This window comes from Cyclopterus lumpus, chromosome 18, assembly GCF_009769545.1.
Source record: "Cyclopterus lumpus isolate fCycLum1 chromosome 18, fCycLum1.pri, whole genome shotgun sequence".
Classification (NCBI taxonomy): Eukaryota; Metazoa; Chordata; class Actinopteri; order Perciformes; family Cyclopteridae; genus Cyclopterus; species Cyclopterus lumpus.
In genome coordinates this window covers 314,422-340,335 of record NC_046983.1, presented here as the reverse complement: position 1 = coordinate 340,335, position 25,914 = coordinate 314,422, and the positions used below count along the sequence as shown (strand labels likewise).

Sequence of the window (25,914 nt, the reverse complement as noted above, 5' to 3'; positions counted from 1 at the left end):
CCAGGTGATTTAGAGGTTCTTAAGGAACACGTAAGAGTTGTTGAGGTACCAGGTGCTTTAGAGGTTCTTAAGGAACACGTAAGAGTTGTTGAGGTACCAGGTGATTTAGAGGAGGTACCAGGTGATTTAGAGGTTCTTAAGGAACACGTAAGAGTTGTTGAGGTACCAGGTGATTTAGAGGAGGTACCAGGTGATTTAGAGGAGGTACCAGGTGATTTAGAGGAGGTACCAGGTGCTTTAGAGGTTCTTAAGGAACACGTAAGAGTTGTTGAGGTGGCTTTATGAGACCTCATAGGAACCACTGTGTGAGGACACGTTGCACGGGGATACTTGAGGCCGCTGCACCGCTCAGGAGATGCCGTTCTCCATCGGAGCCGCTGGACATGAATCAACGGCTCAATCCCAACCGCCATGAGGGTTTAGTTGTGTCCCATCGTAGTGTTTCTCTCAGTTTGAGTCCTTCATGAACCCTTTCCCTAAATTAGATGCAGACTTTGCACAATAGAATTAATTGGTTTGGCGTTGCGGTCTCTAATCTGGCGGACTCTTGTGATTAAACTACAACAAACAGACTCCTGATTGGACAAGACGGTTCATCTTTATTGTGATTGGCTGACAGAGAATCGAACAGGCTGATGGCTACGATGGTTCAGGAGACTCCTGGTTCCAGACCTGGTCTGAGATCAGGTCTGGTTCTTTGACAACTGATTCCCTGATACCGTTACATTTTCTGAAAGGATGGCGCCGTCTTCCAGAGACACTCAGCTGGTCCTTTGGTCCAGAAGACACTTGGACCAGCTTCAGAGGTGTGACTCTGGTAACTGGGTCTTCATCAGACGTCCTCTTTGATCTCGGGGTCAAATCTTTTTTATGTTTTCTTTTTCTTAACAAAATGACTTTAGTATAAAAACATTGATACCTACTCTGCTTTAAAACATGATAAAATATTGTGTACAAAAAGTGCTAAAATACAAAACCAACAGTTTTACAATTTCTTGTCGTCCTCAAACCTGAACCAAGACCACAGTCCTGGATCTGGGACTTTTTAAAGATCTGTTAAAACCGCTTTGTTTATTGTCAAATCGGTTTAAATGGACAAATTCAACTTTCTCTGCAGTGGTTTTGTTCCAGAAGGTAGAAAGCGAAACGCTCAAAACACCGGACTCCACTGACATGGATCCAGGCGGACCATCGGTTCTGGACCAAACCGATTAGTGTTCGATTGTATGAATGATAGATTTCACTTCAAGGTTTAAAAACAGGACCAGATCCTCAGAATGGGCTCAATTAAATACACGTGAGTACTTTTACATGTGAAAGGATCCACCACACGTGGAACTCATGGTCCTTCTAAGTGTCTCCCTGAACGCCTCCCAGGAGTCCAGAGACTTCCATCGCCTGAAGAATCACATTCATTTGGACCAAAGCTGGAACATTTCCACAGAAGTTGTTAATCTCAACGATTGATGGAAGATTTGCTCAAAAAACATCGTCCGCTCTGTTCTCGGAGGCCATCCCATAATATTCATCACAGATCAGGAAGAGTTTGATGCTCCGTGTCCCCGTCTGGACATCCTGGTGTCCCTGGGATGAAGGTTTCCGTGGCTCTGGTTTGGGGCGCTTGTTTTGATCACCAGCTCATCCTGTAAAAGGGGTTTGTTTGTTTCGTCGGTCATAGCGTCCGTAGTTGTAGAGGTCTCAATAGAATCCAGTAGAGGTCAGAATTTCGTTCTCCACCTTCTGGGCTTCAGATCCGTTGATGGTGCAGCGATGACAGATCCCAAAACCAGCAGAACCAGAACCAACCCAGTGTTGGAACCAATCCCAGCTGTGCTCCCATGAAGCGGGCGGGAGATAGCAGCCGGGCCAAAGGGGCAGTTCAAACGTCTCTATGTCCAATAAGAGACGTCTGCTGTGCTGGATGCTGATTGGCCGGTAATTCCAGGGTTTGGAGCAAGATTATAACAACACCCGGCCAAGTAGGAGGAGCTTTGGTTTTCCTGAGTGGTGGAGGGCTGATGTGGTTAAACAATCATGTGTTCACCGTGGTGACTCTGTCCTCAGCTATGATTGGTCGGATTAAGAAGGGGGCGGAGTCCTGTTGCCCCTGAGTCAAACATAATGAAGCGTACAGAACCTGTACACTGTTCTGTGCTTCTTAAATGTCACAGTCTCATTGGACTGACCATTAGGAGGCGGAGTCTCACCGGTCCTCCAGCTATCTGATTGGTAACAATGTTTAGTGGTTAAAAAGAGTGGCTCAGCATCCCCCTGAGTGTAGTGGTTTTAGACTGCGATTGGTCAGTAGAGCAGTGTGGGCGGAGCTTCGTGGACCCTGAGCGTCTGGACGGAGGACAGGATTTTCTTTTGGTGTCCGGCGAGGGTCACGCCCACTCTGAGCAGGTCGCTATGGAAACAGATCGAGACACATCTTCACACATCTTCACACACACACACACACACACACACACACACACACACACACACACACACACACTTACTCGGTGTTGAGCTGAGAGACGACCTCCAGACTGGTGAATCCAGACTGCAGGAAGCTTTGCTCGTATCGCTCCATCTTTAAGGCTCGAAGCCACTCGGAGACGGACCCACAGGACGAGAGGGACGGGGGGACGCGCTGGTCCAGCAGGGGCTGGGACCCACTGAGGACAGGCACAGAGAGACAGACAGGGACAGTGAGACATGCAGACAGGCACAGAGAGACAGACAGGGACAGTGAGACATGCAGACAGGCACAGAGAGACAGACAGGGACAGTGAGACATGCAGACAGGCACAGAGAGACAGACAGGGACAGTGAGACATGCAGACAGACACATAGAGACAGACAGGGACAGTGAGACATGCAGACAGGCACAGAGAGACAGACAGGGACAGTGAGACATGCAGACAGGCACAGAGAGACAGACAGGGACAGTGAGACATGCAGACAGACACATAGAGACAGACAGGGACAGTGAGACATGCAGACAGACACAGAGAGACAGACAGGGACAGTGAGACATGCAGACAGACACAGAGAGACAGACAGGGACAGTGAGACATGCAGACAGGCACAGAGAGACAGACAGGGACAGTGAGACATGCAGACAGACACATAGAGACAGACAGGGACAGTGAGACATGCAGACAGGCACAGAGAGACAGACAGGGACAGTGAGACATGCAGACAGGCACAGAGAGACAGACAGGGACAGTGAGACATGCAGACAGACACATAGAGACAGACAGGGACAGTGAGACATGCAGACAGGCACAGAGAGACAGACAGGGACAGTGAGACATGCAGACAGGCACAGAGAGACAGACAGGGACAGTGAGACATGCAGACAGACACATAGAGACAGACAGGGACAGTGAGACATGCAGACAGACACAGAGAGACAGACAGGGACAGTGAGACATGCAGACAGACACAGAGAGACAGACAGGGACAGTGAGACATGCAGACAGACACAGAGAGACAGACAGGGACAGTGAGACATGCAGACAGACACAGAGAGACAGACAGGGACAGTGAGACATGCAGACAGACAGACAGACAGGGACAGTGAGACATGCAGACAGACACAGAGAGGCAGACAGACACAGAGAGACAGACAGGGACAGTGAGACATGCAGACAGACACATAGGGACAGTGAGACATGCAGACAGACAGACAGACAGACAGACATATATATATATATAGTCTCACCTGCGGCCCTCCGGGAGCGTCACCTTCAGGGAGGCGGGGTTTCGGATCAGCCTATCGAGAGCAGACACTACGTCGCAGAACCTCGGCCGATTGGCTCGTTCCTTCTGCCAGCAATCCAGCATGAGAGCATGAAGGGAGGCGGGACACTCTGGGGGGGGGGGCAGACGGTAGTCCTGCTCTATGGCGTTGATCACCTGACAGTGAGATAGAGACAGGTAGGAGGGTGAGACAGGAGACAGACAGGAGAGAGACAGACAGGACAGAGATGGGTTTCTTACGTCTTGGTTGCTCATGTCCCAATATGGCCGCTCCCCGTATGACATCACCTCCCACATGACGATGCCGTAGCTCCACCCATCGCTGGCTGAGGTGAACTTCCTGAGAGTCAGATGAAATGAGATGATAACCTTTAATGAACTCAACGCCACGTCGTCCACCTGCAGCGCTGAGGCTCACCTGTAGGCGATGGCTTCAGGGGCCGTCCAGCGAATAGGAATCTTCCCTCCCTGAGGAATAGATAGACAGTTAGCCTTTCAAAATAAAAGCATGGTTATTTATTAGCACTCATCATGATAAGTCAAGTAAAACAATAATAACATAATATAAATATTCATCAACGTGTTGTTTAAACTGAGCAATAAAATACAACACATCCTCTGTGTGGTGGCCATGTTGTTTCCACACTATGCTAAGCTAACAAATCAGCGATGGGGACTTGGATAGTCTAGAGAGGCGTACTGTTCCTTTAAGACTCATAGAACATTTTAAAATAAGCTGGGTAAAAATAAATAGTTATGATTTTACAGTAAAACATAATTTCAAACTAATGTTGTCTCTTTATGAATAATTGGGATATGGCCTTTGTCTCCCGGGTGTGAACAGAGAGCATCATGGGGGATGTTAGTCAGCTGACCTACCAGAGAGCTGGTGTATGTCGGATCGGAAGAGTTCTCAGTCAGAAACCTGCTGAGACCAAAATCTGACACCTGAAAACACAAACGCAGCTGATCACACAGACAGACAGGTGGGCAGACAGACAGGTGTGCAGGCAGACAGGGGACACAGTCTCACCTTACAGACCAGGTTGGAGTTGACCAGAATGTTGCGGGCTGCCAGGTCTCTGTGGACGAAGCTCATGTCGGACAGGTACTTCATCCCCGCCGCGATGCCCCGCAGCATCCCCACCAGCTGTATGGTGGTGAACTGTCCGTCATTCACCTGCACAGACAGACGGGTCGCCGTGAGACACAGACAGGTGGACAGAGATTGTGAGACGTACTGTCATTGCTGCCCGTCTCACCCTCAGGAAACTGTCCAGCGCTCCGTTCTCCATGAACTCGGTGAGGATCATGACGGGACAGGAAGTGGTGATGACGCCCTCCAGGTGGATGATGTTGGGGTGCTGGAACTGACCCATGATGGACGCCTCCGACAGGAAGTCCCGCCTCTGCTTGTCTGTGTACCCGCCCTTCAGCGTCTTGATCGCCACGTAGTTCTCTTTCCGGCCAGGGACCCTCAGCCGACCTCGACACACCTCGCCAAACTCACCTGGACAGGTAAATATGAACTATCACCTGGACAGGTAAATATGAACTATTACTACACACCTGGACAGGTAAATATGAACCATCACCTGGACAGGTAAATATGAACCATCACCTGGACAGGTAAATATGAACCATCACCTGGACAGGTAAATATGAACTATCACCTGGACAGGTAAATATGAACCATCACCTGGACAGGTAAATATGAACTATTACTACACACCTGGACAGGTAAATATGAACCATCACCTGGACAGGTAAATATTAACCATCACCTGGACAGGTAAATATGAACTATTACTACACACCTGGACAGGTAAATATGAACCATCACCTGGACAGGTAAATATGAACCATCACCTGGACAGGTAAATATGAACTATTACTACACACCTGGACAGGTAAATATGAACCATCACCTGGACAGGTAAATATGAACTATCACCTGGACAGGTAAATATGAACTATTACTACACACCTGGACAGGTAAATATGAATTATCACCTGGACAGGTAAATATGAACCATCACCTGGACAGGTAAATATGAACTATCACCTGGACAGGTAAATATGAACTATTACTACTCACCTGGACAGGTAAATATGAACTATTACTACTCACCTGGACAGGTAAATATGAACTATTACTACACACCTGGACAGGTAAATATGAACCATCACCTGGACAGGTAAATATGAACTATCACCTGGACAGGTAAATATGAACCATCACCTGGACAGGTAAATATGAACCATCACCTGGACAGGTAAATATGAACTATCACCTGGACAGGTAAATATGAACCATCACCTGGACAGGTAAATATGAACCATCACCTGGACAGGTAAATATGAACTATTACTACACACCTGGACAGGTAAATATGAACCATCACCTGGACAGGTAAATATGAACCATCACCTGGACAGGTAAATATGAACTATTACTACACACCTGGACAGGTAAATATGAATTATCACCTGGACAGGTAAATATGAACCATCACCTGGACAGGTAAATATGAACTATCACCTGGACAGGTAAATATGAACTATTACTACTCACCTGGACAGGTAAATATGAACTATTACTACTCACCTGGACAGGTAAATATGAACTATTACTACACACCTGGACAGGTAAATATGAACCATCACCTGGACAGGTAAATATGAACTATCACCTGGACAGGTAAATATGAACTATTACTACACACCTGGACAGGTAAATATGAACCATCACCTGGACAGGTAAATATGAACTATTACTACTCACCTGGACAGGTAAATATGAACTATTACTACTCACCTGGACAGGTAAATATGAACTATTACTACACACCTGGACAGGTAAATATGAACCATCACCTGGACAGGTAAATATGAACCATCACCTGGACAGGTAAATATGAACTATTACTACTCACCTGGACAGGTAAATATGAACTATTACTACTCACCTGGACAGGTAAATATGAACTATTACTACATTACATTAAATGTCATTTAGCTGACGCTTTTATCCAAAGCGACTTACAATAAGTGCATTAAACCATGAGTCCAAACTCAGAACAACAAGAATCAAGAAAGTACAATTTCTTCAATAAAGTTAAACTACAAAGTGCTATCAGTAAGAGACATTTAAGTACTACTAAAGTGTTAAACTACAAAGTGCTATCAGTAAGAGACATTTAAGTGCTACTAAAGTGTTAAACAACAAAGTGCTATCAGTAAGAGACATTTAAGTGCTACTAAAGTGTTAAACTACAAAGTGCTATCAGTAAGAGACATTTAAGTGCTACTAAAGTGCTAAACAACAAAGTGTTATTAGTAAGGGACATTTAAGTGCTACTAAAGTGCTATCGGTAAGGGACATTTAAGTGCTACTACGGCATTTAAGTGCTACCTATTCAACGGAACCTTAGAGGAACCTTTAGAGGAACATTTGGGTCTGTAAGGAACCTTGGAGGAACCCTAGGGTCTGTAAGGAACCTTAGAGGAACATTTCGCGTCTGTAAGGGACCTTGGAGGAACCCTAGCGTCTGTAAGGAACCTTAGAGGAACATTTCGCGTCTGTAAGGGACCTTGGAGGAACCCTAGGGTCTGGTAAATATGAACTATTACTAAACACCTGTTTCTCAAAGTACCTAAAAAGGTTCCTGTGTTCCTCAGACAGATATTTACAGATCTTTAGATTCATAAAGTTTTCTTTAAATATTCCTTAAACACCCTAAAGGTTCTTTTAAAGACCCTACAGTTTCCTTACAGACCCTAGGGTTCCTCCAAGGTCCCTTACAGACGCGAAATGTTCCTCTAAGGTTCCTTACAGACCCTAGGGTTCCTCAAAGGTTCCTTACAGACCCAAATGTTCCTCTAAAGGTTCCTCTAAGGTTCCGTAAATACCTTAAATGTTCCTCTAGGGTTCCTTACAGACCCAAATGTTCCTCTAAAGGTTCCTCTAAGGTTCCATAAATACCATAAATGTTCCTCTAGGGTTCCTTACAGACCCTAGGGTTCCTCCAAGGTCCCTTACAGACGCGAAATGTTCCTCTAAGGTTCCTTACAGACCCTAGGGTTCCTCCAAGGTCCCTTACAGACGCAAAATGTTCCTCTAAGGTTCCTTACAGACCCTAGGGTTCCTCCAAGGTTCCTTACAGACCCAAATGTTCCTCTAAAGGTTCCGCTAAGGTTCCGTAAATACCTTAAATGTTCCTCTAGGGTTCCTTACAGACCCTAGGGTTCCTCAAAGGTTCCTTACAGACCCAAATGTTCCTCTAAAGGTTCCTCTAAGGTTCTGTAAAGACCTTAAATGTTCCTCTAAGGTTTCTTACAGACCCTAGGGTTCCTCAAAGGTTCCTTACAGACCCAAATGTTCCTCTAAAGGTTCCTCTAAGGTTCCGTAAATACCTTAAATGTTCCTCTAGGGTTCCTTACAGACCCTAGGGTTCCTCAAAGGTTCCTTACAGACCCGAATGTTCCTCTAAGGTTCCGTAAATACCTTAAATGTTCCTCTAGGGTTTCTTACAGACTGATAATATAATTCTTACATATGGTTCCATTCTTATGTTAATGTCCGGTTAGTTCAGAACAACGTTGGTTGGTTGACCTGGTAAAGACTCCAACGAGAGGCCTCATGAAGGTGAGCAGACGACCTTTTGTTCGACTGTCTGTGATAAACTACATTGAGTTGTCAACAGCAGAATAAGCCTCTGCCCGTACTTTAGAAATAGTTCTATGGAAATTGTCCCCGATCGCACACCACTGTGTTTTTAAGAGAACAAGTGTCCACTGGTAAAAGAATAGAGAGTTTAAATAGGACTAAGACGCTCGTGGGAGCTACCGAGGTCGACTCTTAGTCGGTAGAAATCCAAGATGGAGTCCGTGGAGACGTCGATCCCTGTGGTAACTGACAGGTTGCTCGTGCACGGTCAGTTTAATGTTCTGCTGAAGAAGGGTCTACCAGGCATCCAATTACACGCTTTCAAGACCCTAAATGTTCCTCTAAGGTTCCTTAACCCTAAATGTTCCTCTAAAGGTTCCCCAGGTAAAGACATGATGCTCACCTGCTCCGATCACTTCCTCAATCTTCACAAAAGACGCCTCGATCTCTTTGGCGAACTCCCTCACCGCCTCGTTGGGGTCCTCATACGTAAACGGGTCGATGTACACCTTCATCGCTACGACGACATCATCATTCACATCTTCATCAGTACCACCACCATCATCATCATCATCATCATCATTCTGATTTGTCAAACTGAAACTCACTCTGTCCCATCTGGTAGTGTCCACTTTTATCACTTAGTTCAGAGTCCTTCACCCTCCTGCTGATGGAGACAGACAGGAAGGAGACAGACAGGAAGGAGACAGACAGGAGGGAGACAGACAGGAGACAGACAGAAGGGAGACAGACAGGAGAGAGACAGACAGGAAGGAGACAGACAGGAAGGAGACAGACAGGAGGGAGACAGACAGGAGACAGACAGAAGGGAGACAGACAGGAGAGAGACAGACAGGAAGGAGACAGACAGGAAGGAGACAGACAGGAGGGAGACAGACAGGAGACAGACAGGAGAGAGACAGACAGGAAGGAGACAGGCAGAAGGGAGACAGACAGAAGAGAGACAGACAGGAAGGAGACAGACAGAAGGGAGACATACAGAAGGGAGACATACAGAAGGGAGACAGACAGAAGGGAGACAGGCAGAAGGGAGACAGGCAGAAGGGAGACAGACAGAAGGGAGACAGACAGGAAGGAGACAGACAGGAAGGAGACAGACAGAAGGGAGACAGGCAGAAGGGAGACAGACAGAAGAGAGACAGACAGGAAGGAGACAGACAGGAAGGAGACAGACAGAAGGGAGACAGGCAGAAGGGAGACAGACAGGAAGGAGACAGACAGGAAGGAGACAGACAGAAGGGAGACAGGCAGGAAGGAGACAGACAGAAGAGAGACAGACAGGAAGGAGACAGACAGGAAGGAGACAGACAGACAGACAGACAGACAGACAGACAGACAGACAGACAGACACAAAACCCACTCAGGAATGTTATTATCTGTCTGTATCTCTTCATCTTCTCTCAGAGTGTCGAGTTTCTCCGTCCTGATATAGTCAACGTGTCCCACCCTGCTGTGTGTGAGTGTGAGTGAGTGTGTGAGTGTGAGTGTGAGTGTGAGTGTGTGAGTGTGAGTGTGAGTGTGAGTGTGAGTGTGAGTGTGAGTGTGAGTGTGTGTGTGTGTGTGTGTCCCTGAGGTCATGTCTCCATTGTTCTTACCGGTAACAGTACAGAGCCAGGATGGCCGTTGCGATGAGAATCAGAACCCCGATGGAGACGAGAACCGCTGTCACCACCAGCTGAGAACCAACAGCTTCAGAGGACAAGGACACCAATGCTTTACTAAGAAATATATACATTTCATATATATATATATATATATATATATATACACACACACACACACACACACACACTTCAGAAAGAATTCACAGCGCTTCACTTTTTCCACATTTTTACAGCCTTATTCCAAAATGGATTAAATTAATTATTTTCCTCAACATTCTACACACAACAACCCAGAATGACAAAGTGAAAACTGTTTTTTGCAAATCTATTAAAAATAAAGAACGAACACATAACATGTACATAAGTATTCACAGCCTGTGCTCGGCACACCTATTTCTGGGCAGCTTCTCCCGTTCTGCAGAACCTCTCAAGTTCCACCAGGTTGGATGGGGAGCGTCGGTGCACAGCCAGAGATGTTCAATGGGGTTCTGGTCCCGGCTCTGGCTGGGCCGCTCCAGGACATTCAGAGTCCTTTGTTATCTTGGCTGTGGTTGGAAGATGACCCGTCGCCCCAGTCTGAGCTCCAGAGGTCTGTTTTCATCCAGGATGTCTCTGTACATGGCTGCATTCATCTTTCCCTCAATCCTGACTAGTCTCCCAGTTCCTCCTGCTGAAGAACATCCCACAGCATGATGCTGCCACCCCCATGCTCCACTGTAGAGATGGTATGGGCCAGGTGAGGAGCGGGGCTGGTTTCCTCCAGACATGATGCCACCCCCATGCTCCACTGTAGAGATGGTATGGGCCAGGTGAGGAGCGGGGCTGGTTTCCTCCAGACATGATGCCACCCCCATGCTCCACTGTAGGGATGGTATGGGCCAGGTGAGGAGCGGGGCTGGTTTCCTCCAGACATGATGCCACCCCCATGCTCCACTGTAGAGATGGTATGGGCCAGGTGAGGAGCGGGCCTGGTTTCCTCCAGACATGATGCCACCCCCATGCTCCACTGTAGGGATGGTATGGGCCAGGTGAGGAGCGGGCCTGGTTTCCTCCAGACATGATGCCACCCCCATGCTCCACTGTAGAGATGGTATGGGCCAGGTGAGGAGCGGGCCTGGTTTCCTCCAGACATGATGCCACCCCCATGCTCCACTGTAGGGATGGTATGGGCCAGGTGAGGAGCGGGGCCTGGTTTCCTCCAGACATGATGCCACCCCCATGCTCCACTGTAGGGATGGTATGGGCCAGGTGAGGAGCGGGCCTGGTTTCCTCCAGACATGATGCCACCCCCATGCTCCACTGTAGAGATGGTATGGGCCAGGTGAGGAGCGGGCCTGGTTTCCTCCAGACATGATGCCACCCCCATGCTCCAGTGTAGAGATGGTATGGGCCAGGTGAGGAGCGGGCCTGGTTTCCTCCAGACATGATGCCACCCCCATGCTCCACTGTAGGGATGGTATGGGCCAGGTGAGGAGCGGGGCCTGGTTTCCTCCAGACATGATGCCACCCCCATGCTCCACTGTAGAGATGGTATGGGCCAGGTGAGGAGCGGGGCTGGTTTCCTCCAGACATGATGCCACCCCCATGCTCCACTGTAGAGATGGTATGGGCCAGGTGAGGAGCGGGGCCTGGTTTCCTCCAGACATGATGCCACCCCCATGCTCCACTGTAGAGATGGTATGGGCCAGGTGAGGAGCGGGCCTGGTTTCCTCCAGACATGATGCCACCCCCATGCTCCACTGTAGAGATGGTATGGGCCAGGTGAGGAGCGGGCCTGGTTTCCTCCAGACATGATGCCACCCCCATGCTCCACTGTAGGGATGGTATGGGCCAGGTGAGGAGCGGGGCTGGTTTCCTCCAGACATGATGCCACCCCCATGCTCCACTGTAGAGATGGTATGGGCCAGGTGAGGAGCGGGCCTGGTTTCCTCCAGACATGATGCCACCCCCATGCTCCAGTGTAGAGATGGTATGGGCCAGGTGAGGAGCGGGCCTGGTTTCCTCCAGACATGATGCCACCCCCATGCTCCACTGTAGGGATGGTATGGGCCAGGTGAGGAGCGGGGCTGGTTTCCTCCAGACATGATGCCACCCCCATGCTCCACTGTAGGGATGGTATGGGCCAGGTGAGGAGCGGGGCTGGTTTCCTCCAGACATGATGCCACCCCCATGCTCCACTGTAGGGATGGTATGGGCCAGGTGAGGAGCGGGGCTGGTTTCCTCCAGACATGATGCCACCCCCATGCTCCACTGTAGGGATGGTATGGGCCAGGTGAGGAGCGGGCCTGGTTTCCTCCAGACATGATGCCACCCCCATGCTCCACTGTAGGGATGGTATGGGCCAGGTGAGGAGCGGGGCTGGTTTCCTCCAGACATGATGCCACCCCCATGCTCCACTGTAGGGATGGTATGGGCCAGGTGAGGAGCGGGGCCTGGTTTCCTCCAGACATGATGCCACCCCCATGCTCCACTGTAGAGATGGTATGGGCCAGGTGAGGAGCGGGCCTGGTTTCCTCCAGACATGATGCCACCCCCATGCTCCACTGTAGAGATGGTATGGGCCAGGTGAGGAGCGGGCCTGGTTTCCTCCAGACATGATGCCACCCCCATGCTCCACTGTAGAGATGGTATGGGCCAGGTGAGGAGCGGGGCTGGTTTCCTCCAGACATGATGCCACCCCCATGCTCCACTGTAGGGATGGTATGGGCCAGGTGAGGAGCGGGGCTGGTTTCCTCCAGACATGATGCCACCCCCATGCTCCACTGTAGGGATGGTATGGGCCAGGTGAGGAGCGGGCCTGGTTTCCTCCAGACATGATGCCACCCCCATGCTCCACTGTAGGGATGGTATGGGCCAGGTGAGGAGCGGGGCTGGTTTCCTCCAGACATGATGCCACCCCCATGCTCCACTGTAGGGATGGTATGGGCCAGGTGAGGAGCGGGGCTGGTTTCCTCCAGACATGATGCCACCCCCATGCTCCACTGTAGAGATGGTATGGGCCAGGTGAGGAGCGGGCCTGGTTTCCTCCAGACATGATGCCACCCCCATGCTCCACTGTAGAGATGGTATGGGCCAGGTGAGGAGCGGGGCTGGTTTCCTCCAGACATGATGCCACCCCCATGCTCCACTGTAGAGATGGTATGGGCCAGGTGAGGACTTTCCATTTCATTTACAGGTGATGGAGGCCACTGTGTACATGGGATTTTCTGGTTTTTTATTTTTAATAAAATGTCAAACCTTTTCCCCGTTGTCATTATGGGATATAACATAACAACAATGTGGAGTGAATCGCTGTGAATACTTTCCGGATGTCTGTATATTATATACACAGACAGTCAGACAGACAGGCGTCTCACCATCAGGCAGTGTGTTGAAGCTGGCCTCCGAGCTGAAGGACCCGTATCCGGCCTGTGAACGAGCTCGGACCTGAACCCGATACCTTCCTGCCCGCTGGAGCCCCGTCACCACCACCGAAGAAGACCTGCTGGACACGTACTGCCACTGCCCCGCCTCCCCGCCGTCCTGATGACATCAGTGTTACATTACAGTCTTCCAGTGTGTGTGTGTGTGTGTGTGTGTGTGTGTGTGTGTACCTTGGGGCTGTAGCGGAGCTGGTAGTCCAGGACCTGGAACTGGTTCTGCAGAAGTGGAACGTTCCACTCTAGAGTCAGACTGGATTCTGAGGCCGCAGCCCTCCTGAGGCCGGACACTGGAGGAGGAACTACACACACATTATTATTATTAATGACATTATTATTATTAATTGTAGTATTATTATCTAATAAAACGCATGCTGTTGTATGCAAGGCCTTCTGGGTAATGTAGTCCCAGGGGGGGGGGGCATATCCAGGTACTGGGTCACGTACCGTCTCTGCTGGTGGTGACGTTGACTCTGTCGGAGGCCGGCTCCGATTGGCTCAGAGCAGAGACGCCGTTCAGTGATTGGACGGTGAAGGTGTACTTGGTGTGTGGGCGGAGTCCCCACACAGAGACGCGGCGCTGAGTCAGTCCTCGCTGCGCCGGACGGTACAGAACGCTGTCACCACACGGGGAACAGGAACCAGCCAATCCCTGGAGAGGAAGCCGGAGGGGGAGGAGTCAGGAGATGAGACTGGTCCACCTGGTATTATCTTACTGGTCCACCAGTTCTTAGTGGTCCTTGTCCACCTGGTCTTATCTTACTGGTCTACCTGGTCTACGTTGGTTATGCTGCACCTGGTCTACATGGTTCTGGTGCACCTGGTCTACGTGGTTCTGCAATACCTGGTCTTATCTTACTGGTCCACCTGGCCTACGTGGTTCTGGTGCACCTGGTCTACGTGGTTCTGCAATACCTGGTCTTATCTTACTGGTCCACCTGGTCTACGTGGTTCTGGTGCACCTGGTCTACATGGTTCTGGTCTACCTGGTCTTATCTTACTGGTCCACCTGATCTACGTGGTTCCGGTGCACCTGGTCTACGTTGGTTATGGTGCACCTGGTCTACGTGGTACTGGTCTACCTGGTATACGTGGTTCTGGTGTACGTAGTCTACGTGGTTCTGGTGTACGTAGTCTACGTGGTTCTGGTGCACCTGGTCTACGTGGTTCTGGTGCACCTGGTCTACGTGGTTTTGGTGTACCTAGTCTACGTGGTTCTGGTCTATATGGTTCTGGTCAAGTGGTCTTGGATTCTATACCTTGGATGCGGTCCCACAGCTGGAACAGAAGACTCTGTAGACCAGGTCTCCTCGTCCTCCTCGGTCCAGCGGCTCACTCCACTCCAGAGTGACCGATGTGTCGTTGATCTGACTCACAATGGAGCGGGGGGCAGAGGGGGGGCCTGAGGGTCAGAGGTCAGAGGTCAAGGGGTCTCTCTGGCCCCGGGTTTAGACTCACAGGCAGATCCTATATTTCTTCTCCTTTTTTCTTTCTCTCTAAAACTAAACGGATGTTCACGACTGACGGCGACTTTATCGGGGCGATCTCACAGCGAGGAGAGATGCATTCTGGGAAACAGGAAGAAGAGAGTCTTACGTGTGCATGCGGCGTGCGGCGGGTCGGAGTCGGCTCGGCGGTAACCGGGGTGGCAGAGGCAGTAAGCGGAGCCTGGGATCAGAGTGTTGCTCCGGTCTGGACACGGGACGCAGACCCCGGGTCCTGAACCCGCCTTAAACTGTCCCGAGGGACAGGCTGCGGAAACACATGCTTCTGGATCAGGTCTGAGACCTGGACTTTACAAGAAGACTTTGGTGGTGAACCTAAATGTCCCCAACAAGTAAAAACTACAGATATGTGACAGGAAGTCAGACATGCTGCTGGTGTGATGACAACCAGACTGCTTTAAAACCAGAGTCTCACGAGAATCCACCAGACCCAGAACCCAGAGAATCCACCAGACCCAGAACCCAGAGAATCCACCCAGAACCCAGAACCCAGAGAATCCACCAGACCCAGAACCCAGAGAATCCACCCAGAACCCAGAACCCAGAGAATCCACCAGACCCAGAACCCAGAGAATCCACCCAGAACCCAGAGAATCCACCCAGACCCAGAACCCAGAGAATCCACCCAGAACCCAGAACCCAGAGAATCCACCAGACCCAGAACCCAGAGAATCCACCCAGAACCCAGAGAATCCACCCAGACCCAGAACCCAGAGAATCCACCCAGAACCCAGAACCCAGAGAATCCACCAGACCCAGAACCCAGAGAATCCACCAGACCCAGAACCCACCAGACCCAGAGAATCCACCAGACCCAGAACCCAGAGAATCCACCCAGAACCCAGAACCCAGAGAATCCACCAGACCCAGAACCCAGAGAATCCACCCAGAACCCAGAGAATCCACCCAGACCCAGAACCCAGAGAATCCACCCAGAACCCAGAGAATCCACCAGACCCAGAACCCAGAGAATCCACCAGACCCAGAACCCACCAGACCCAGAGAATCCACCAGACCCAGAACCCAGAGAATCCACCCAGAACCCAGAACCCAGAGAATCCACCAGACCCAGAACCCAGAGAATCCACCCAGAACCCAGAGAATCCACCAGACCCAGAACCCAGAGAATCCACCAGACCCAGAACCCAGAGAATCCATCAGACCCAGAACCCAGAGAATCCACCCAGAACCCAGAACCCAGAGAATCCACCAGACCCAGAACCCAGAGAATCCACCCAGAACCCAGAGAATCCACCCAGACCCAGAACCCAGAGAATCCACCCAGAACCCAGAACCCAGAGAATCCACCAGACCCAGAACCCAGAGAATCCACCAGACCCAGAACCCACCAGACCCAGAGAATCCACCAGACCCAGAACCCAGAGAATCCACCCAGAACCCAGAACCCAGAGAATCCACCAGACCCAGAACCCAGAGAATCCACCCAGAACCCAGAACCCAGAGAATCCACCAGACCCAGAACCCAGAGAATCCACCAGACCCAGAACCCACCAGACCCAGAGAATCCACCAGACCCAGAACCCAGAGAATCCACCCAGAACCCAGAACCCAGAGAATCCACCAGACCCAGAACCCAGAGAATCCACCCAGAACCCAGAGAATCCACCCAGACCCAGAACCCAGAGAATCCACCCAGAACCCAGAGAATCCACCAGACCCAGAACCCAGAGAATCCACCAGACCCAGAACCCACCAGACCCAGAGAATCCACCAGACCCAGAACCCAGAGAATCCACCCAGAACCCAGAAACCAGAGAATCCACCAGACCCAGAACCCAGAGAATCCACCCAGAACCCAGAACCCAGAGAATCCACCAGACCCAGAACCCAGAGAATCCACCCAGAACCCAGAACCCAGAGAATCCACCAGACCCAGAACCCAGAGAATCCACCAGACCCAGAACCCAGAGAATCCACCAGACCCAGAACCCAGAGAATCCACCAGACCCAGAACCCAGTGACTCATAGTTTAATTTAGGAGACCGGATCCCAGAAAGACACCACCAGGACAATGAGAGACAGGAAGTGACAGCGGCTTCAACAGGATGTGGAAAGTGCTGCCATGATGTCATCACCGCCATATCCCACACACACACACACACGTCTGTGAGTGTGTGTGTGTGTCAGCTTGTGTGTCTGTTTCTGTCTGTTGAACTCTGAACTCAAAAAGAATAATAGGAAGCTTTGAAAACCAAACTGTTCATCAAGAGATTCACTGTTGTTTATATAATTAGGGTTATTATTATTATTGTTGTTATTATTGTTGACAGGCGGCGAGACAGAGACACTGAGGAGACTCATAGCTTGGGAACCTGTCACTCAGAGAGGCCACGCCCTCAAAGCCTTGGTTTTAATTAAAAGTATTATTGATTATTATTATTATTAAAACTCACCTCGACAGCGCACGTTGGTGTCTCCCGCCTCGTATCCGGGGCGACAGGAGCAGCTGGACGTCGGCTGCCCCACCCACTGCCCGTCCTCACCGCAAAGCATGCTGGGAGGTTGAGACTGCTCGCCGGGCGGAGTCACAGCGTTCTCCACACACACACCTTGAGCCTGCAACACACACACAGTAAATTGTTTGAAACAATATGTTTTGTACCTCTGTTGACTCGGAGAACCCTGCTGTGTCTGGACTGCTGGTCTAGGCACCTTGACATAAAACGTTTACTTTGTAAACTAGTATAAAGATACTGTAATAAAATAATGATTTTATTAGGGTCCTCGTGACGACTTCATCGTCGAGGAACCTATTGTATTTTGAGGAATTATTAGTATTTTTATTAGTATTATTCTCTAGCAATGAAAGTGTTTTGGGGGGCTTTATCATATCCCACAAGTTGTTAAATTTGACATGCATATCAGGACTGGTGAAAAATGTAATATTTTAGAATTCTCACAGAGTTAAGTTGGAAAAGCCCACTTTGAATTGAATTTGGCACAAACTGCTCTACAAAAAGGTCAATGGTGGCCATAAAATGCCATTTTGAATTTAGTAAAAAACATGTTTATTTTCCATTTTCTCAGAAATGCTGGTGCCGATTTCTACAGAACTTTCTGTGGTTCAATGTCATCAGAACTTGTCAAAAGCTTGTTGATATCTCAGAGGATATGGACCAATGAATATCTAAGGGGTGTGGCCTAATATGTAAAGACACATAACTTTGAAAACACTTAGCCTATTCTCACCAGATTGCTAGCCTATGTCCACATGGCATCCCTAAAGCTACCTACCTACTCTCATCATATTTAAACATTAGGGGGCGCTGCAGTCAATCGCTCAATATCTGCATTTCTTGCCTTTTTTCACGTTTTTTCACATTTTGGGGAGTTGTAAAATAGCGAACTCCTCCTAGAGATCAAACCCGATTCATTCCAAAGTCGGGCAGTGTGATCTAGAGACCTTAGCAAAGAAAAGTTATCAAAGGATTTAAAAAATATAAAACTATGTGCGTAGGCCGCAGCGGCAAAAAACACCATTCGCCATGAAAATGGACGTTTTTTTAACTCGGCCATACATTATGTAATCTGCTCCATATTTCTAATGTGTCATGACACACTGACCCTGAAGACATCCATATGGTAATTTTGAATTCTAGTTATAGCGCCACCTAGTGGCAACATTAAGTTACATGTTTTCTACTTTTATACGTGTGTGTGTATGTGTGTGTGTGTGTGTGAGTATATGTATATATATATGTGTGTGTGTGTGTGAGTATATGTGTGTGTGTGTGTGTGAGTATATGTATATATATGTGTGTGTGTGAGTATATGTGTGTGTGTGTGTGTGTGTGTGTGAGTATATGTGCGTACGTGTATATCTACGCGTGAGTGTGTGAGTGTGTGAGGCGAAGTTTGATCCTTCGCCGTGACCGAATAAACCAATGTAACATGCTCGAAACGCAACTAAACTTAGCACATTTAAAGTCAACGATGTAGTTACCTGATACGATTTTAATGCTCGATAGCGCCCCCTACAAACATTAATTTAAGCAGCCCCAGCGCTACGTTTCACCTACATTTATGAAACTTGGTAGTCATATGTACAACATGTAAACTGAAAAGAAAGTCTCTTGGGACCATGCTCTAAACGGTACCAGAAGTCAGCCATTTGGATTTTTGTGTGATTTGTCCAGTAATTCTTGTGTATTTCATGCCACTACACATTACTGAACTCCTGATGAAGGGAATTGATCTACATGTCGAAAACTACATGTCGAAGCTTTTATTTTGTAAACTAAACTAAATAATACTTTTCTTTTATAAACTACATGTCAAAGCTTTTATTTTGTAAACTATGTGGCGATGGTGATTTTACTTTTCAAAATAAAATGTAGCTTACCTGCTCCACCAGAGAATGGGGGACGGTCTCGGGGAAGTAGGCGAAGGCGCGGCGGAGGGGGGGGCACTTCCTGTAGAAGACGCGCACGGCGAGCAGCGCCATGCAGGTGCCCTGGCTGCGGAAGGCCAGGTAGAGCCCCGCCCCCTGCAGCCGCTGCACCCGCAGCAGACGCAGGTTGGAGCGCCGCTCGCTCCGCGACATCAGCTGGTCGGCCGCCAGCGTGGACACCTTGGCGTACGGGTTCTCCATCCAGGCCGGGTGGGAGGGCGTGGCCTCGTCGCTGTCGCTCTGGTAGCTGTAGAGGTCAAAGGTCTCCTTGCAATGCCGCCAGTTCAGACTGACGCACTCCATCATGGTAAACCGGATCTCCACGTAGATGATGCTCGCCGCACGGCGAGGGATCCAGCGGGTCCTCAGCCAATAGGAGGTCGGGCTGTCCGGCGTGCAGATCTCATAGGTCCTCACGCTGGTCGCCTCCTCGTCCAGGCCACTTAGCTCTTCCCACTGCACATGGGAGCGCGGGTTATGGACTAGCCTTCTCCATTGACATGAATAGTAGCCGTTAGCGGGGAGCTAACAGCTCTCGGGACGTACCTGAGGATCTTCAGCTGGATAGTTCGTCCACCCGAGATCTGAAGTCTCCAGCTTGGTGTTCAGCAGGACCTCTGAGAGACAGACAGGTTAGTCAGTGAGACAGGTAAACACACACACACACATACATACATATACATATACACACGCTAACACACACATATACTCACACACACGCGCTTAGATATACACATACGCACATATACTCACACACACACACACACACACACATATACATATACTCACACACACACACATATACATATACTCACACACAATCACTAACACACACACGCGTAGATGTACACATACGCACATATACTCACACACACACATATACTCACACACACACACACACACATACTCACACACACACATACATATACTCACACACACACACACATATACTCACACACACACACACATACTCACACACATATACATATACTCACACACACACACACACAATCACTAACACACACACGCGTAGATATACACATACGCACATATACTCACACATATACTCACACACACATATACTCACACACACTAACACACACACACACACACACACACACACACGTACGGAGCTGTTAGAATGATCATATTATTATTAAAGTAGGATCAATGGTGTCTGGAAACATGTTGGAAGCTTTTAGCCAACAGAACAACATGTTGTTGTATTTCTAATTAATTGAAGATGAATTAACTTTATTTATTGTTGTTTCAACAGGTGAGCAATGTTCTGCACCTGGAGAGTACAATCCTTCTACTGTTGGTACTTTAAGAACATCTGGATACCGACATGTAGTCCTTCTACTGTTGGTACTTTAAGAACATCTGGATACCGACATGTAGTCCTTCTACTGTTGGTACTTTAAGAACATCTGGATACCGACATGTAGTCCTTCTACTGTTGGTACTTTAAGAACATCAGGATACCGACATGTAGTCCTTCTACTGTTGGTACTTTAAGAACATCTGGATACCGACATGTAGTCCTTCTACTGTTGGTACTTTAAGAACATCAGGATACCGACATGTAGTCCTTCTACTGTTGGTACTTTAAGAACATCTGGATACCGACATGTAGTCCTTCTACTGTTGGTACTTTAAGAACATCTGGATACCGACATGTAGTCCTTCTACTGTTGGTACTTTAAGAACATCAGGATACCGACATGTAGTCCTTCTACTGTTGGTACTTTAAGAACATCTGGATACCGACATGTAGTCCTTCTACTGTTGGTACTTTAAGAACATCTGGATACCGACATGTAGTCCTTCTACTGTTGGTACTTTAAGAACATCTGGATACCGACATGTAGTCCTTCTACTGTTGGTACTTTAAGAACATCAGGATACCGACATGTAGTCCTTCTACTGTTGGTACTTTAAGAACATCTGGATACCGACATGTAGTCCTTCTACTGTTGGTACTTTAAGAACATCTGGATACCGACATGTAGTCCTTCTACTGTTGGTACTTTAAGAACATCTGGATACCGACATGTAGTCCTTCTACTGTTGGTACTTTAAGAACATCAGGATACCGACATGTAGTCCTTCTACTGTTGGTACTTTAAGAACATCTGGATACCGACATGTAGTCCTTCTACTGTTGGTACTTTAAGAACATCAGGATACCGACATGTAGTCCTTCTACTGTTGGTACTTTAAGAACATCTGGATACCGACATGTAGTCCTTCTACTGTTGGTACTTTAAGAACATCTGGATACCGACATGTAGTCCTTCTACTGTTGGTACTTTAAGAACATCAGGATACCGACATGTAGTCCTTCTACTGTTGGTACTTTAAGAACATCTGGATACCGACATGTAGTCCTTCTACTGTTGGTACTTTAAGAACATCTGGATACCGACATGTAGTCCTTCTACTGTTGGTACTTTAAGAACATCAGGATACCGACATGTAGTCCTTCTACTGTTGGTACTTTAAGAACATCTGGATACCGACATGTAGTCCTTCTACTGTTGGTACTTTAAGAACATCAGGATACCGACATGTAGTCCTTCTACTGTTGGTACTTTAAGAACATCAGGATACCGACATGTAGTCCTTCTACTGTTGGTACTTTAAGAACATCAGGATACCGACATGTAGTCCTTCTACTGTTGGTACTTTAAGAACATCAGGATACCGACATGTAGTCCTTCTACTGTTGGTACTTTAAGAACATCAGGATACCGACATGTAGTCCTTCTACTGTTGGTACTTTAAGAACATCTGGATACCGACATGTAGTCCTTCTACTGTTGGTACTTTAAGAACATCAGGATACCGACATGTAGTCCTTCTACTGTTGGTACTTTAAGAACATCAGGATACCGACATGTAGTCCTTCTACTGTTGGTACTTTAAGAACATCTGGATACCGACATGTAGTCCTTCTACTGTTGGTACTTTAAGAACATCAGGATACCGACATGTAGTCCTTCTACTGTTGGTACTTTAAGAACATCAGGATACCGACATGTAGTCCTTCTACTGTTGGTACTTTAAGAACATCTGGATACCGACATGTAGTCCTTCTACTGTTGGTACTTTAAGAACATCTGGATACCGACATGTAGTCCTTCTACTGTTGGTACTTTAAGAACATCTGGATACCGACATGTAGTCCTTCTACTGTTGGTACTTTAAGAACATCAGGATACCGACATGTAGTCCTTCTACTGTTGGTACTTTAAGAACATCTGGATACCGACATGTAGTCCTTCTACTGTTGGTACTTTAAGAACATCAGGATACCGACATGTAGTCCTTCTACTGTTGGTACTTTAAGAACATCTGGATACCGACATGTAGTCCTTCTACTGTTGGTACTTTAAGAACATCTGGATACCGACATGTAGTCCTTCTACTGTTGGTACTTTAAGAACATCTGGATACCGACATGTAGTCCTTCTACTGTTGGTACTTTAAGAACATCTGGATACCGACATGTAGTCCTTCTACTGTTGGTACTTTAAGAACATCTGGATACCGACATGTAGTCCTTCTACTGTTGGTACTTTAAGAACATCTGGATACCGACATGTAGTCCTTCTACTGTTGGTACTTTAAGAACATCAGGATACCGACATGTAGTCCTTCTACTGTTGGTACTTTAAGAACATCTGGATACCGACATGTAGTCCTTCTACTGTTGGTACTTTAAGAACATCTGGATACCGACATGTAGTCCTTCTACTGTTGGTACTTTAAGAACATCTGGATACCGACATGTAGTCCTTCTACTGTTGGTACTTTAAGAACATCTGGATACCGACATGTAGTCCTTCTACTGTTGGTACTTTAAGAACATCAGGATACCGACATGTAGTCCTTCTACTGTTGGTACTTTAAGAACATCAGGATACCGACATGTAGTCCTTCTACTGTTGGTACTTTAAGAACATCTGGATACCGACATGTAGTCCTTCTACTGTTGGTACTTTAAGAACATCTGGATACCGACATGTAGTCCTTCTACTGTTGGTACTTTAAGAACATCTGGATACCGACATGTAGTCCTTCTACTGTTGGTACTTTAAGAACATCTGGATACCGACATGTAGTCCTTCTACTCATCCTAAAGGAACTTAATGAAGTTGAGTGGAGTGAATCTGGATCATTTAACAACAACATTGACATTTTAGGAAAGAAATGTGTAAATATTTCAATAAAGTTGAGTGAAGTCGAACATTCTTTGAGAACACGGGGGAACGTGTTTGTAATGTTCTGGAGGGAACCTTCATCAAGGGTAGAAGCTCAGATGAAGGGAACCTCACACATCTAAGATCAGGAGAACCTCACAGATCTGAGATCAGGAGAACCTCACAGATCAGAAGAACCTCACAGATGAAGAACAGATGTTCTGAAGAAGTACTCTGACACCACAGAAGTACTCAGAAGTAGAAGTACTCTGACACCACAGAAGTACTGAGAGGTAGAAGTACTCAGAGGTAGAGTACCTCTCAGAGGTAGAAGTACTCAGAGGTAGAAGTACTCAGAGGTAGAGTACCTCTCAGAGGTAGAGTACCTCTCAGAGGTAGAGTACCTCTCAGAGGTAGAGTACCTCTCAGAGGTAGAAGTACCTCTCAGAGGTAGAAGTACCTCTCAGAGGTAGAGTACCTCTCAGAGGTAGAGTACCTCTCAGAGGTAGAAGTACCTCTCAGAGGTAGAGTACCTCTCAGAGGTAGAAGTACTCAGAGGTAGAGTACCTCTCAGAGGTAGAAGTACCGGTAGAAGTACCTCTCAGAGGTAGAAGTACTCAGAGGTAGAAGTACCTCTCAGAGGTAGAAGTACTCAGAGGTAGAGTACCTCTCAGAGGTAGAAGTACTCAGAGGTAGAAGTACCTCTCAGAGGTAGAGTACCTCTCAGAGGTAGAGTACCTCTCAGAGGTAGAAGTACTCAGAGGTAGAGTACCTCTCAGAGGTAGAGTACCTCTCAGAGGTAGAGTACCTCTCAGAGGTAGAAGTACCTCTCAGAGGTAGAAGTACCTCTCAGAGGTAGAGTACCTCTCAGAGGTAGAAGTACTCAGAGGTAGAGTACCTCTCAGAGGTAGAAGTACCTCTCAGAGGTAGAGTACCTCTCAGAGGTAGAAGTACTCAGAGGTAGAGTACCTCTCAGAGGTAGAAGTACCGGTAGAAGTACCTCTCAGAGGTAGAAGTACTCAGAGGTAGAAGTACCTCTCAGAGGTAGAAGTACTCAGAGGTAGAGTACCTCTCAGAGGTAGAAGTACTCAGAGGTAGAAGTACCTCTCAGAGGTAGAAGTACCGGTAGAAGTACCTCTCAGAGGTAGAAGTACTCAGAGGTAGAAGTACCTCTCAGAGGTAGAAGTACTCAGAGGTAGAGTACCTCTCAGAGGTAGAAGTACTCAGAGGTAGAAGTACCTCTCAGAGGTAGAGTACCTCTCAGAGGTAGAAGTACCTCTCAGAGGTAGAAGTACTCAGAGGTAGAAGTACCTCTCAGAGGTAGAAGTACTCAGAGGTAGAAGTACCTCTCAGAGGTAGAGTACCTCTCAGAGGTAGAAGTACCTCTCAGAGGTAGAAGTACTCAGAGGTAGAGTACCTCTCAGAGGTAGAAGTACTCAGAGGTAGAAGTACCTCTCAGAGGTAGAAGTACTCAGAGGTAGAAGTACTCAGAGGTAGAAGTACCTCTCAGAGGTAGAAGTACTCAGAGGTAGAGTACCTCTCAGAGGTAGAAGTACCTCTCAGAGGTAGAAGTACCTCTCAGAGGTAGAAGTACCTCTCAGAGGTAGAAGTACTCAGAGGTAGAAGTACCTCTCAGAGGTAGAAGTACCTCTCAGAGGTAGAAGTACTCTCTCTTATTGATGGAGCACCGACCTTCTTCTGCTCCGCAGCAGCTCAGCAGCGGGAGGAGGAGGAGGAGCAGCCCGCAGAGGGAGGAGGCCCCACCCGGACCCCTCTGAGCCTCCATCCAGACCCGGACCCGGATCACACCTATCGATCCTTGACCGCTGACCGTCAACGTCGCGCGCACTCAGTGGGTCGCGCGCACTCAGTGGGTCGCGCGCTCCTCATTGGAACCCAGAGATCCAAAAAAACTCTTTTAGTTCAGAAAGAATCCGAAACTTTTCAAGATGGACGCCGTCAAAAGTGAAGTAGAGCTTCAGAAAGAAAAGGGAGCACTCCCCTCACCCCCTCTCACTCTCTCACTCTCTCACTCCTACATTCCGAAATGTTATCTCCTCCAGGAGAGACAGCGGGGCGTGGCTACCCCTGTGTCCGGGAAAGGAGCTCTGAAAGGCGGCCTGGTGAGCGGAGAAGGGTCGGTGTGTCGGCTGGAGGGTCCCGAAACAAACACACACACACACACACACACACACACACAGAAACAGCAGGTCCGTCCCGACCAGTCCGATCTCCGGGCGGTTCCCAGGGCTTCCAGTGGTCCCAGTCCGGACCTCCAGGAACAGCGCTCAGAAAGTTGGGACAAAAGAATCAAGTTTCGTCCTGGAGAG

The 25,914-nt window shown here is 48.2% G+C and overlaps 1 protein-coding gene across 3 annotated transcripts; it reads right to left on the bottom strand.

Annotated features, from left to right (window-relative positions):
• Positions 1–576: 576 nt before the first annotated feature.
• On the bottom strand, positions 577–25,914 carry ephb4b (eph receptor B4b). 3 transcript variants are annotated; one of them, XM_034556731.1, is made up of 20 exons: positions 25,277–25,914; positions 19,926–19,996; positions 19,332–19,835; positions 17,383–17,545; positions 15,060–15,215; positions 14,723–14,865; positions 13,911–14,115; positions 13,638–13,765; positions 13,401–13,566; positions 10,036–10,129; positions 9,028–9,086; positions 8,823–8,936; positions 5,013–5,260; positions 4,784–4,930; positions 4,630–4,698; positions 4,169–4,218; positions 3,991–4,090; positions 3,713–3,906; positions 2,502–2,660; positions 577–2,407 (listed from the first exon to the last, which is right to left on the bottom strand). In XM_034556731.1, exons 1-20 carry the CDS (start codon positions 25,368–25,370, stop codon positions 2,302–2,304), a joined length of 2,970 nt encoding a protein of 989 aa, XP_034412622.1. In that variant the 5' UTR covers positions 25,371–25,914; the 3' UTR covers positions 577–2,301. The 3 variants fall into 3 exon arrangements, with proteins under 3 accessions (XP_034412622.1, XP_034412623.1, XP_034412624.1); XM_034556732.1 differs by having other exon boundaries at positions 9,028–9,083; XM_034556733.1 differs by lacking the exon at positions 2,502–2,660 and having other exon boundaries at positions 2,290–2,441.

Bases quoted from the DNA above. Each gene is read 5' to 3' on its own strand.
- ephb4b (XM_034556731.1), bottom strand. From the start codon at position 25,370: ATGGAGGCTCAGAGGGGTCCGGGTGGGGCCTCCTCCCTCTGCGGGCTG. The intron at 14,866-15,059 runs GTAAGACTCTCT...TCTGACCCTCAG, and splicing joins GCCGCACGCCGCATGCACAC to GCCCCCCCTCTGCCCCCCGC. The intron at 5,261-8,822 runs GTGAGCATCATG...TTACCTGTCCAG, and splicing joins TGAGGAAGTGATCGGAGCAG to GTGAGTTTGGCGAGGTGTGT.